The sequence below is a fragment of the Trachemys scripta genome, chromosome 3 (genome assembly GCF_013100865.1).
Source record: "Trachemys scripta elegans isolate TJP31775 chromosome 3, CAS_Tse_1.0, whole genome shotgun sequence".
Classification (NCBI taxonomy): Eukaryota; Metazoa; Chordata; order Testudines; family Emydidae; genus Trachemys; species Trachemys scripta.
In genome coordinates this window covers 39134386-39148674 of record NC_048300.1, presented here as the reverse complement: position 1 = coordinate 39148674, position 14289 = coordinate 39134386, and the positions used below count along the sequence as shown (strand labels likewise).

At 43.4% G+C, this 14289-nt stretch overlaps 1 protein-coding gene across 1 annotated transcript in view; it reads left to right on the top strand.

Moving 5' to 3' along the window:
• The first annotated feature begins 2746 nt into the window (after positions 1-2746).
• EML4 (EMAP like 4) overlaps positions 2747-14289 on the top strand; it is a 261579-nt gene continuing 250036 nt past the window's right edge. The window contains exon 1 of the mRNA XM_034764478.1: positions 2747-3041. Within this exon, the coding sequence (XP_034620369.1) occupies positions 3017-3041 (25 nt within the window). The 5' untranslated portion in view covers positions 2747-3016. The remainder of the gene's footprint in view (positions 3042-14289) is intronic.

Below are 14289 nucleotides of genomic sequence, written 5' to 3'. Positions count from 1 at the left end.
TGGAGCTGCAGCCGCAGGGTGTGTGCGGGGGGTCAGGGCTCCGGGCAGGGTACTCAGGGCTTCTGACCCTTGTTGGGACCACCGGAGCTCAGGGCTTTAGACCTGTGGAGCGCTGGGGTTCGGGGGTTCAGCCCTGTGGCTCTGTTCCCAGCTTGAGCCCTGCAGGGGGCAAGGGCGGGTGGGCGCCGGAGCTCTAGCTAAGAGGGGAGTGACAGTTTCAGCCCCAACGCTCCCCCTGTAGCTAAAGCCCTGAACCCCGATGTTCCCCCCCAGCTGAAGCAGAGCTGTGGGGAGCCCTGAGCTCTGGTGTTCTCCTTGAGGCTGAAACCAGGAACGGAGCTGCTGGACTGAAGCCCTGAGCCTGCAGCCAGCTCCCCCCAGGTCTAAAGCCCTGCGCCCTGGTGCTCCTGCGGGGCAGAAGCCTTGAGGCCCCTCCTGCCCCGCCCGGAGCCCTGGTGTCCCAAGGGTCAGAAGCCCCTCTCCTCCACTCCTGACACCCTCCCACCCTGCAGCTGCAGCCCCAACACCCCTTGGCTGAAGTCCATAACGTCTTGTTCAGAGTTATGGAACATTTCAGAGTTACAAACAACTTCCATTCCCGAGGTGTCCATAACACTGAGGTTCTATTGTAAAGCTTCTTTCATTATGGATTTTGCATAGTCTGGACGATGAAGAAGTCCATTTTATGTAGCCATGCTTTGTCTTTTAATGACAAGTAAGGGGAAATTATGCAACAGTATTTTGCTGGTGGTAACAAAGTCTGGTACAGCCAGTTATGAAGCTAAATTCCTTGAAGACAAATTCTGGGGTATGTCTGAATCTGGCATGAGTTGGAGGACTTACATTTGAGATGGATAAACAGCTTGAGTCTACAATATCAAATTTGATTTTGAAAGCGTGATGATATCACCAGTGGGCAGGAATGTTTGACTCTACTTGTGTAGCTGTTCCTGCTGGCTGGATCTCATATTCAACTCCCTCACCCCCACATGGTTTCTGTACCTGCTGCATGTGCTCCTGTACTAGGGCTAATTGCTGCCCCGTATCAAGCCTTTCATTCCTGAATAAGCTAATAGAGAAGTAGCCAAAGGACTCATCTAACTGAAGCTGATATTCTAAACCCAGTACAATCTGGATTCAGATGAGGAATGGGATGGAAACAGCTTTTGTGGCACTGATGGATTATCTCTGGCTGTCAGTGGATGGTGGGCAGACATTCATTTTCATCCTCTTAGATCTCTGTGTAGAATTTGATATTGTTGACTATGAGATACTGCTCTCTCACCTAAGAGAGGTGGCAGATGCCAAGGGGAATGCACTCAATAGTTTAAATTCTTCCTGGAGGGATGAACCTAAAAAGAGAAAAAGAGCACCTCTGCCACTAGATTCTACACTTGTGGAGTCCCACAAGGATCAGTTTTCTCTCCAGTCCTATTCAACACCTATGTGCAGCACTAGGTGAAGTGGCAAGGTGACATGGTCTTAAGTGCCAGCAATATGCAGATGACACACATAGCTACAGCTTTATTTATCTTTAAATCACATATGACCATACTACTACCACCAAGACTGATGGCCCAGTGCTTGCACAAAATCAGTTCACAGATGAAGAGCAGCTGGCTGAAGATGAACTTGAGAAAGACAGTGGTGATGCTGGTGTGCAGAAGAAAGCACTTTGAACAGTTTGCAGCCACCTTTACAGTCTACTTTGGGTACACGTTGACCATTAGTCATTTTAACCTGCTGTTTTAGGAGTACTTTCTGATTCCTCACTGACACTAACCTCTTATATAGCAACATCCACAATTAACTCTTTCTACCATCTTTGGTTGGCTAGGAGACTCCATCACATCACCACAGATGGCCTGGCTGGCATTGACTATACATGCTAACACAAAAAACAACACAAGCATATAGGGACAAAATTAGAAAGGCCAAAGCACAAAATGAGATTTGTTAGTCTTGGGTGTCACAAGGACTCCTCGTTGTTTTTACCATAAGTGGATATGTTCATGGGTGCAAAGATACAAGGAGATGCATAAGTGCCTCAAGATGATGTGCTTAAGTGCCGGGAATCAGCATTCTGCATAGACTCATTGAAGTGCCTGCTGTGAATAGAGATGAGGTACATGAAGACACCAGTACCAGACACAATGAGATGTCTACCTTATGCTGAAACATAGCAACTCATATATCCGCAGCAATAATCAATAATGATTCAGGCAATAAAGTGAATAAAAAGGGGTGATGTCTCCTGAGGCATCCTTCTCCCCGCTCCCCCTTTGTCTGGTCCTTGTCAGAACGTTGTTTGTTATAAGCTCTTCAGCACCAGGTTTCTGCAAAGAGCACCTCACCTGGGTAGGGCACCGTGCAAATCAGAAAACAGGTGCTGCCGAGTCAGCAGGGCTCCGCAGACAAGGAAGTGAGTGCCTAGAGTCAGTGTAATGCTCTAGCACAAACACGGCGAGGGGCAATGAGCTGTACCAGCGCTGCTTAGACAGAGCCAGGCAGGTCCCTGAGGGAGGCCTGCACCAGTCACTCGCGGGCGGCGAGGGCAGCTGAGGCTCACGCCCTGCAGGGCACAGCAGCCCCTCACCCAGGCTCGGGAGGGCAGGTCGGCCTGCTCCCCTCCCGCCGGGCTCTTCAGCCTTCAGGGGAAGCCCTGGCTGCCAACTGAGGCGGAGTCGGAAGCACGAAAGCACTGGGCGCTATTGGGCGGGACTGACAGCAGCAGGAGGAGCTGGGGCTGCAGCGGCGGTGCTGGGTCGCGGAGCTGTGACTGAGCCCGGGCGGCAGCGGCGGCGAGTGAGAGCAGCAGCAGCGGGCGCTGGAGCAGCCGCGGAGCCTGGGGGATCCCCGGGAGCCAGCGCGTGCGGCTCATGAGTCCGGCGCGGAGCAGCAGCCGCCGCCTCTCGCCGCCGCGGCTCTGCGGGTGAATGAACCTGCCTCCCCCACCGTCTCCACTAGCGCCAGCGGCTTCGCCGGGGTCCCGGACCCCAGCTTCTCCCGACACAAAATGGACGGTTTCGCCGGCAGTTTGGGTAAGTGGCGGAGCCTGTAGCATCCAACTCCTGGGGAAAGTCCGGGGAGGGGGGCCCGCCCCAGTGCACGCACCCTGCACACCACACAGCGGCGGGGCTGTAAAGCTGCCCTTGTGGGTGACAGCCCCTCCCTCCCCCCGGGGTGGACTTTAGCAAGTGCAAGAGTCTCCTTCAGGTCCCACGTGCTGCCTGAATGCGGGTGCGGGTTGAAGGGTGTTACTATTATTTTTTTTTTGCTTTAGCAGCTGTCAAGCAAAGATCCTCCCGAGATCTCTGTTCTCACTTGCACAGTCACGAATCCGCTTAAAACCCTAGCCGGGCAGAAACACGCAGGAGGAACCAGCCTCTATAAAACGTGGGGGCTCCCCCCCCAGTTTCGGGTGCGGAGGATGGTTAGTTTTTGGCTGGGTGGAAGCCAGGTGCCCTGTGCCGGGGTGGGGGGCTGTGGGCACGGGGAGCTGCGCCAGCGAGGGGATGGGAAGGAGCGAAAGCTGCCGGCGTGGTGGTCAGGCTGGAGTGTGGGTTGCCTTCCACGCGCGTGGGTCGCCGCCTCTTAGCAGCTTCTTTGCCAACCACAACATCCAGGCAGGTGCTTTGGCCTCTGCCTTCACGGGAGCTCCTCAGGGGCGGATGGCATCTGGGGCATGTTTTAGTGTGAGGGAATAGCATGGGGGTGAAGGGGAGCCGCTTCATTCAGAAACCGGGGGGGGGGGGGAAGGGAACCTCACTCTCATTATGGTAGCACTCCCCAGATTATGCCCAAATCCATGTTTTCAGTCCTGAATTTAATGAATCTGCCTTTCATAAACAGTTCTATGCTTATACCGGGTTCTGTATCACACACAGCTCTCCTTGGGAACAGTGGCTAACAGTGTGCAAAATCTGAGAGTTACAGCCTCCAGTGCTCTCGTTGATTGGACTCTTGATCAGAAAGTATTGTGAAGCTCTTTCACTGTTAGCAATTTTTAGGTTAACTGCATACATTCTAAATGCCTGAATTTGACCCACGTGAGACCAGCAGTTTAGTTGTGTTTCTTGCAAAATAAAGGGAACTAGAAAGTTTCTCAGGAAATAATGTTTTATTGAGTAAAATATATCTTTCATATTGCAATCATGGTAAAATTAATGTGGATAGGTCAGCAACTGAAAGAAGACAATGTTCGGTTTTGGTTATGTGTGTGAGAATACACTCCTCTTTAAAGAGACACCAACTTGAAATCTGGTCAGTTTGATGCAAGGAGTTAAAAGTAGTTTCAGGTAGGCTTGCCCCATTGTTCTTCCTCTACCATTTTTTTAGTGGTTTTACAGTAACATTTTCATGTTAATTTCCCCCCCTCTCTTTTTGCTGTGTGAAAGACCCACCCAGAGGAAACTGACCAAGATCCTAATCCTGCAATAAGCACTGTGCCGAAGGATCCTGTGCCTGGGTAAAGTCCATTTGCAGGATTGGGTCCTAGATGACTTAGAGGAGAAATGCTTGGCGGGATCTTTAGCTGATATAAACTGTCATAGCTCCATTGAGCTCAACTGAGCTACAACAATTTATGCAAATTGAGAATCTGGTCCACTGAATATACACAAAGAAGTGTCAAAATATGATTTTTTCCCTTATTTCTCACAGTCATGCACACTCCTCTTAGGAGTTACATGTAACAATAAAAGGTAAAATATTTTCACAAATGTGTGTTTTTTTTTTTTTAAAGTTGTTGGTATTCTGAAAATCTTAGAATAAGTATTGTGTATGTTTCTAGCTATAGAATATACTTTGATTTTATTCAAAAATATGGTGACTCAGGATAGTTTATTTAATAACATTTTTCAACAGTACATATTATGAACACCTTTCTGGGTCGAAAAGTGCAAATAATAATATATAAATATTTTTCAACTTTTTTTTTTCATAATGCCATATAAAAGTCCATTTGCAGTACCTAAACACAAAGTTTGTTCTTTTTCACTGCAGTTGACATGACAAAAGCTGTGATAGGGAGAACTCCTGCATACCTTTTGTGCTATGATAGGTCTCTCCCTATAAACATTAGATTTTTAGTTCAATTTTACAGTCCTACTGTGAAATCCATATAATTAGAAAATCTTTCTCAGTTTTCTAGAAAAAAAATACTTATTTAAATGCGTTTGAGTGTGATTATGACCTTTTAGATTTTTGAAATGTCTATTCTGGCATTTTGGGCATCTACCTGAATCAAACTGGTAACCATAATTAACAGTATGCTATTACGTATTTGGCTCTCTGCCGTATACTCTATTCCTTCTTGAATACTTTTCATGGTCATTGTATGCCTTATGATCAAAAAGTGACACATCACGAAAATTATAAGGGTTCTGTTTCCATTTTTAACAGGAAAAATTGTGCCTCTGGGTGACGCATGTAAATATAATACAGTTAATATTTATAAGCATCTTCACCCCAGTGGTGAAGTTGATCAGCATTTCAAAGAGTATCAGTACTGTGTTAACACATGAAGTGCTAGCCATCCCACCTCAGCATGCCTAAAGCTATTCTTTTTTTTTTCTTATGTCAGGAAATAAGATGTATGTGAAAGAGGTTTTAAAAGTGCCATTTTGCTATGTGGACACTGGTGTTTGTAAGGCATTAATTCTACTGCAGTCAGATTCTGCAGCATCTTACTTTCATGAATAATCCTTATGCAAGTGGATAGTCCTATAGCCCTCACTTGCATGTATATGGCTTGCTTGCATGAATAAGGGGTTGCAGGATTTGGCCCCTGATTTGTACCATTGTTTGGTCAGGAAACAGTGATTATGATTTTATTAAAATTTAATGAGGGCTGAACACAGTTCAACATGCCTACTTTTTAATTACACATAATGTGAACTTACATCCACTGTAAATTGGTCTTTGATTTTTTTTTTTTTTTTTTTTTTTTATAGTGACCTACAGCTGTTTTCTAGGCTTTGGTTGAGGAAAGGGCATTCTTAGAATTTTTAGCTTTGAAGTATGATGCTTTATATAACTACCTTGTTTTTCATTTGAGTCATGCTGCGTATTTTTTGTTTTTGTGTGTGACTAAGATTGATTGTTTGTTGCACTTGCTTGTAATCCAAACCCAATGATATGTATATTGTTTGAGATTTTGAACACTTCCAATTAACATAAAAACAGTATACATTAGTAGTTTTCTGTCTCAGGAAGGCCATACATTTACTCAATTTGGAGTAGAGTATAGAAATTTACTTACATTTCTGTGAGTAAAAGTACTTTAGCTAGACTGTGTGTGTATGTGTATGTGTGTGTGTGTGTGTGTTCTACCAGCCAAGCATGCTTGCTGCAGAGCAAGTTGTCCTGTTAATAATGGGGCCTGTCATTATTATCGGGAAGGCAAAAAGTTATTACAGATTGTGCCCTCCAGCACAGGCAGAAATACTTTCTAACATGTCTCTTGAAGTTGAAAAGACTTTACTCATCTGTTTTCTTTTGGCTTTCTTGTTGAAACTTTCATGAGCATAAACAGATCAAAGAAACCCATTTTTATATGTAATTTTAAAAATTATTGTTGAGATCTGGATAAATACAACATTGTACGTAACACACGAGAGTATATTACTGAATATGAGTAAAAAATCCATATATTACAAATTAACTTCCACAGTTGAGGCAATTATTGATTTCCTTATAGAACAGAATACTGAAGTCCTTTTTTTCTTCTCTGCCAGAACTTCAAAGCATTTTGGATTTAATTGTCTTGCAGTTGGGCCTGATGTATAATCAGGACTGGGTTGTTTATGACACAGAAATGTCTTTAGCATGTTATAACAATATGGTATAAAACACTTCAACAAGATCCCGCCAACAAAGGAGGCTTTGACAAAATGGTATCCTATAAAAATAAAATGAAGAATTCTCACATTCTTATTAATTCTAGCTCTTGAATGGTGCTCTGTGCCCTGAAGTGTCAATGAACTCTTCACTGGAAGATTGGAAATATTTTGACAAAAAGATTAAATCAGTCCCTTGAAAAGCAAACCAAAAGAATAAGTAATGCCATGTTACAGCTAATAGATGAACACAAATATATCTTTCAGGGGAACAAGAAGGAAGGAGAGCCATTACAGTTTGTGAGAATTGGAGAAATTCATGAGAAAGTGATTTATGAAGGGCCATAATATGTGTGTGGAATCTGGACACCTGTACTCTTACCACATATTGTCACTAAATAGCAGAAATGGGTGATAGCATTATAGACTGTAGTTAGCTGCCAAATGTTTGCTGCTCTAATTCCTCCTTTTTTGTGCTTTCTTCCCCCATTCCCTATGCCATATAAGATGACTGGAAAATCTTGATATTTAATTGCCTGCTGCCACCCCTTCCTAGTATACATAGCTGATTACCAAAGATATGTGCCTTTTGTTGGTTTAGAAGAGCAAGGGTCTGGTGTACCTGGCTGCACTAAAGGCCATCTTGGGCTGTGCTAAACTAGCAGATGCTCTGGAAGAAGCTGCTAGATTTGAGAAGCGCCATCTGTTGAAATGGTCACTGTCCCCCTGCGCACTCTCTCTTAGTGAAGGTATTGTTAGAAGAATGTGTGTTATCATTCTGCTGTGGCTGGGCTGGGTATGGTGGAAAATGAGTAGAACTACAGCAAAGGTTGTTCACCATCTATATGGGCAGGTGTATGGAGGCAGAAATTGCTACATTTTTGATGTTCCCCCTTCTAGGCCTCTGCAGTGAGTGTGTGGGTGTGCTAGCAATTTTATTGTTGGTACTACTACTAAGTTCAATTTAGCTCAGGGGTTCTCAAACTTCATTGCCCCCTTCTGACAACAAAAATTACTACACAACCCCGGGAGAGGGGATCGAAGCTTGAGTTTATCTGATTCCCACTGCCCCAGGTGGGGGAGCCAAAGCCAGAGACCCCCTACCCTGGGTGAAGAAGGGATCAAAGCTGAAGCCCAAGGGCTTTTTCCGCCCCAGCCAGGGGGCCTGTAACCTGAGCCCAGCTGCCCTCGGGCTTCGGTTTTGGCCCTGGACAGTGGGGCTTGGGCTTCAGCCCCGAGCCCCAGCAAATCTAAGCCAGCCTCGGCGAGATCATTAAAATGGAGTCGCGACCCACTTTGGGGTCCCGACCCACAGTTTGAGAACTGCTGATTTAGCTCATTTGCTGGGCCTTTGTTTGAGGAATCACTCCATCCTATTCTCAGGGGTTGATGAGTTGTACCTTCCTTAAAAATGAAAACCTGGACAGAACAGGATTATTGTTTGACAAAGAAAAGTTAACTTGATTGATACCAGCAGGTGTCAGTCACACTGGTAAAGAAGAGAGTTGGTGGCTTTTTGACACCCTGAGGTAGTCCATCTTGTTAAAATAGGAATTAATTGGCTGGAATAGCCATCCTTCATTATATCAAACAACTGAGAAAATGACTGTATGTTGCAAAAGTGACCTTTTGTGCAGTAAATATACAGTGTTAGGAATGGCCGGCAAGTAAAACTTCTGTTTTTAAAAAAACCCCAAGTGTGGTTATTTTATATTTTCTTTAGAAGAGTACTTAACGTCTGGAACACTCCAGAGAATTACTGTTCTACTTAAAGTCAGTTTCTTACTCCCAAACCCAATACTTTTTGATTTGAGCATAACTATGTGTTGGATTTAATTCTCTGGGAAGACCTAGATTCAAAGACATAATAATTAAAAAAAATTCATTGAGGTTATATATCATGTTGTATGTAAGAGAATCCTTTAAGAGATCTGTTATTGCGCTAATCTCGCTCAATTTTCTATCGCATTTGTTAAAATGTATATTGTTGCCAGTTATATTGCTGGTAACCTATAGTGAGACCCCTAGTGGTAGTCCTTGTTATGCAAAAGCAATTCAGTTTCTCTTCCTAGTGTGGCTTGGAGCAGGCACTGAAGGTTTTTTTTTTCCCCCTCCCACTTGCATCAGGTGGTCCTTTCTAATCCTTTCTCTTGATAAGGGCAGTATCATGCCTACAAGGGTGCGAAGGACATACTTCCTGTGTACCTACTCCTAACATACTTCAGAGAAAATGTTAAAATGAGCTTAATTTAGAGCATGTGGCATGCTGTGCAGGGTCACCCAGAGGATTCAAGGGGCCTGGGACAAAGCAATTTTGGGGGCCCCTTCTATAGCATTGCAACTTTTATTTATGGAATACTATATTCTCGTGGGGGTCCCTGGGGCAAATTGCCCCACTTGCCCTCCCTCCCCTCCGGGTGGCCCTGTGCTGGTGAGTTTGAAGGTCCATGTATTTCATCTAATGTGAAATGTTGCCAGCAGGGATACTGGTTTTGAAGGTAAGTTTGTTTAGGAAAGAGCAGATTAGAATCACCAAATAAACAGCTAGGTTTTCAAAACTTCAGTTATGACTTCTAATTTATTTGCATTTGGCTATATATTAATAATTCATAATACCAGTTGATAACTAGGTTAAATTACTCTACCACTCATCCAGTTTTATTATCTCTGCGTTAGTTACTCTGTGTAACAGATTGTGTAGGGAAAAAGTGTAGTGTCACATTGTAATTTTATTAGTTTGTTTTGTTTTTAAGCATCATAGAATTCCAATTGAGAGTGCATTTTCTGATGCTTACTAAGGGGAAGAGTACTCTGAGCACTCACACAGTAACCATGTGAATGCTACTGTTTTTCACTTTGGATTCATAGATCACTTTTAAGAAACCTTGAGGTGGGCATTCTGATAAAAGGTATCGTTCCTAGACAGGCTATCAGATGCTGCTGATAGTGCAGGGAATCATTACTAGCAGAAGTGGTGCATGTGTATGAAATCAAGTCAGCTACAAAAGCAGTATTTCAAAAGGAGAAAGGGGAGAAAGATTTCAGGCCTGAGTTTATAGCTAAGTCTGGGAACATGAAGCCTTTCTATTCTCCTCCTCCACCTCTTTTTATATTTAAGATCTTTCTCTTTTTGGCTGGTTGTAATAGCTGCTTATGCTACGTGCCATCAGTGAATGTAACAATGTTCCTTCTAAGCCTCCCCAAACCAATCCATCTTTATTAGTTGGATGCAGTAGCTCTTTTTCTAGACAGTGGGTCTTTCTTCTTTCCTACTTATTGCAGTAGAATTTGTATGCTAAATATAGCTATGTTTTGGACTTCCGTACTCATTGGTTGGTTCCCCAATTACTCTGACATTTGGAGACCAGATCTGATTTGTCTTTTTGCTCAGTTCTACTTTCTAGGGCTGTGCTACTGTTTGTTGAAGCAGCAAGTAGGAATTCTGGTATGTTCTCCTTTGTTGGTGATCTGCACTGCACCCAAGTTCTATCTGGCTTCATTTTTTTCCATGGTCACTGCAGATTTGACTTCTATGGGATTTGTTTTAAAATGTGTGTGTTTAAAATATGTACTTTTAATTAACGGCACAGCAGTACAAGTACATGCATGTATTACTAAACTGAAAATCCCAAACATACAAAATGATGATTAAGTCAGATGGGCTAAGATTTTCCTAATCTGCCTTCATTTCCACTGAGGATGGGAGATAAAGCTTTATTTTCTCCTTTGGTAGGCATGTACCAAGATTCCACTGATCTGCAGAGATTTCTTGTTGAGTATAAGTCAACTTTCAATGAACATATGGTTAATTGGAACACCACATTGATTTCAGTTGAGAGTTCTGTTTAAAAACTGATGGCATGGATAAGGTCAGTGGTTTCTAATATAATCCATTCAGTTTTCTAGGCTGGGTACAGAGACCAAGAATTAACCACATGCATTATAATTCTAATACGTATCTTAAATTACCTCTTGGTTTTATGTGTAATAGACAAACCTTGGGCTAACATGAAATATCCATGCTACAGCTGACTAAATTCCTTCCCAGAAATGATAGATATTGAGATATGACCATGTAGAACAGAAAAAAAGATGGCTGGAATTTTACATTTCTTGCATATATTTGGTGTGACCCATTTATGGTGAAAGAATACTTCTAGACAAAATATAATCCTGAGATCTTTGCTAAATTTGTATGTGTGGGCTCTCTCTAGAGCAAAAGACCATTTTATAGGTGTAATATTGGTTGGTAAGTCTTTTTGCCATTTATTACTATTTAATTTGTAAGAATCCCAGAAAGAACACTTTAAGAATACGGATTGAAGCTTTGATGAAACCCTTTGGTATATTCCTTCTTTTTAAAGGGGAGCAATGGGAATACTATTAGAAGCTTAAAAATGAGAACAGCAAGATTAAACTTTTCATTTGAATGTAGTAAAACTTACTGGATGTCTGTGTCTTTTTTGTTTCAGAAAGTTAAATAATAACTTTCTTTCAGGTATACAAATGTACAACTTATATGTTTCTCTCCCCACGCCCCCAACTCGTATTTCATGAACAGGGTGGGAGATACCCAGTGGAAAGTTAGTGCTTCCTACTGCTGGTTTTTTTATTTCTTTTTTAAATCCAAAAGATGTCTCTTTAAAATTATGGTTTAGTAGAGAATACAGTACATTCTAATAGTGTATGAATAAGAAATAAAAAAATCCAGTCCTTAGTGCAATTATAGTTACAAGACAAAGCTAGAGAAGGGAGCTGTGAGCTCCTGTTGGCAACTTCACAGCAGCGATCTACTAACAACTACTATATCTAGAGCTGTCCTCTTGGTTTTTAGAATCTAGTGCACAAGTTAAATAAAACCCACCATATTAATTTAATCCATATTTAGAATTTCAGAAAAAGAATTTGTAAACCCAATAAAACAGAACTCGACAGGAATTTTTGTTTTGTTTTAAATATTTAAGCTTTTGAGGTGGTAATAAACACAGTTAGAATGTAGATTGTGTTTTGGAAATTGATTTGTTTCCAGTGATGTTCTAAAGGTTTAGAAATCATTTGTATCTTAAAAAGTTTGTGTCTGTGACTAGTAACTTGTTTAAGAAAAGGTTTAAATGTCACAAATGTAGCCCCCAATCCTTCAATCGGATTCGTATCTGTGAAAGTGTGTGCACAGATCTGATTGCAGCAGGATAGGGACTATAACTTGTATATCTTTGTTTCCCAGAATTTCTGGACTGAATTTCAAATGTATGAGTGAGGGTATACCATATGTGAGTGGGGGCAGGAGTGGAGAAATAGTCCTTCATTTTCCAAATGTAAAAAATCTGCTTGAGAGCTTTGTAGAGTTCTCTTATTTTTTTTCTTCACATTAAAAACCCTGAGTAATAAAGCCATTTATTGAGCTTGTTTAGACTTGATAGTATTTCTTACATAAATAGGATCTTGGTAATTTCTGCACATTAAATTAATAATGCAGTATTGCATTTGCTTTAGGCTGAAGAGACTCATCTTTACCAAGCAAAACTTTTTTTTCTTAAGGGCAGTGAAATGTTTTTAATTTAAAACATCTTTATGATAAACTTCATTCTTTTTTAATATCTTTTTAATGGAATACATTATTTTAGGCTTTGATGAATCTACAGAAATTAGAGCTGACTTGAACCTAAGTTGTGCTCAAAATCTGCCTTAATTTGAATTTAACCTGCCAACTGGCAATGGTTTGCTCAGATATTTTTTTGGTCTGCAAGCTTTTCAACCAGACTGGATGCAAACTGTTTATTCTTTATCTGCATACCACAAATGTTCTGGAGCTGCTGTATGCAGATGCATTTCAAGCTGTAGCTTTATTTGGTGTAAAAAGTCGCATGGTATCTATCCTGGGACCCTCTTTGGCTGAGCCATCAGGAGGGTTAGCAGAAGCCATTTTCACTTGGTTTCTGAGAAATGCAGGATGTGTTTAGCTGTTTTCTAAAAGAAAAACATTTATTATGGAGGAAGGTTTAAAAACATTAGTGCTTCAGGACAATGTTCATGATTATCTTGTTCCAAGTGTAAAATATTAATTGCCTTTGTTTTGTAGGTAGAGCATAAGCCCCACATAAAAATGCTGCTGCAGCAGAGGGTTTAGCCTGTGGGCCAAACTGAATAATGATGTACTGGGCAGGGGGAATTGGGGTGAAGAGAAGATGTGAGGCAGGAAGCCAGCATAGTTTTGTTGCAGGTGATGAGCTAATGGGGTGGGAGTGCAAGAGAGGGAGGCTAGGGGTGGAGTGTGGCTAGTGATATCAGTGGTCCTAGCAATCCCAGAAGGAGTGGGACTGGGTGGGTATTGCTATGAGCAGGGCCGGTGTAACCACTAGGCAGCTGCCTAGGGTGCCAAGATTTGGGGGCGCCAAAAAGCGGTGTCTGGCGTCACGGGAGTCAGCTGAGCGGGGCAGAGCGGGGAGCAAGGCCTCCATAACAAAACCGCCCACGCAGCGAGGGGCGCCGCGCAGAACAGTCAGTGGGAGCCTGCGGCAGAGCAAGGAGGAGACAGCTGGCCGGGTGCGGTGACCAGCACGGCTGAGGGACGGAGCCGTTGGGGGAGGCAGGACGCAGTCCTGAGCTCAGGTGAGCTTTGTCCTCCAATGGGCTGCGCCTGGGGCTGGGCGCATCTGCCTCCTGGGGCGAGGGAAAGTGAAAGTAAACCCCGCAGTGCGATGGGGGGGAAAGGGCTGGCGCAGGTGCTGCTTCCAAACACCGACACCCCCCCCCCCGCTGGTGGCACTGTGCCAATGCAAGAGCCGGCCCTGATCCCTAGGGAGATCCGCACCTGCTCCCCGGGAGAGCCCGGCTCTGCCCTCCTTGCCCCTGGGTCTCCCCCGGAGGGCGAAGTACTCGGAGCCTGGGAACATTTAGAGACCCTGCGAGCTGGGGGCATTCTCAGCCTCCTCCTTGCTCATAGGTTCCCCCGGGCCAGAAGGGACTGTTGTGATCATCTCTTCTGACCCCCTTGTATTAATTCTAATGAACAATACCACATGATACAGTATTCATTTTTGGAAGTTTATAATAAGCGATGCTCCGGGGTGAAGGGTGGCGGAGGGCGAGGGGGGATGCAAGGCGGAAGTTTCGCCTAGAGCGCAAAATATCCTTGCACCGGCCCTGGCTATAAGTCATCAGGTTTTTGTTGCTGCTGTGAAACCGATCAGTGTTTTTCATGCTGCTCTGCAGCAGCTAAGCAAAGGTATGAGCAGCATCTGGGTCACTGGAACTAGATACCTGCAGACTTAGGGAGATTGCACTGATTTTTAAAAATGGTTTGTGTTTCTCTTCACAACCAATAACTGGGAAGCTGAAGTTTTGCAGCAATTGTTGGCGTACCCTTTCACGATGACTAGGGAAAGGCTTCCAGTTGCTACTGGTGAGCTGATCTTGTCTCAGAAAATTGAACAGACTCTGGGTGACTTTG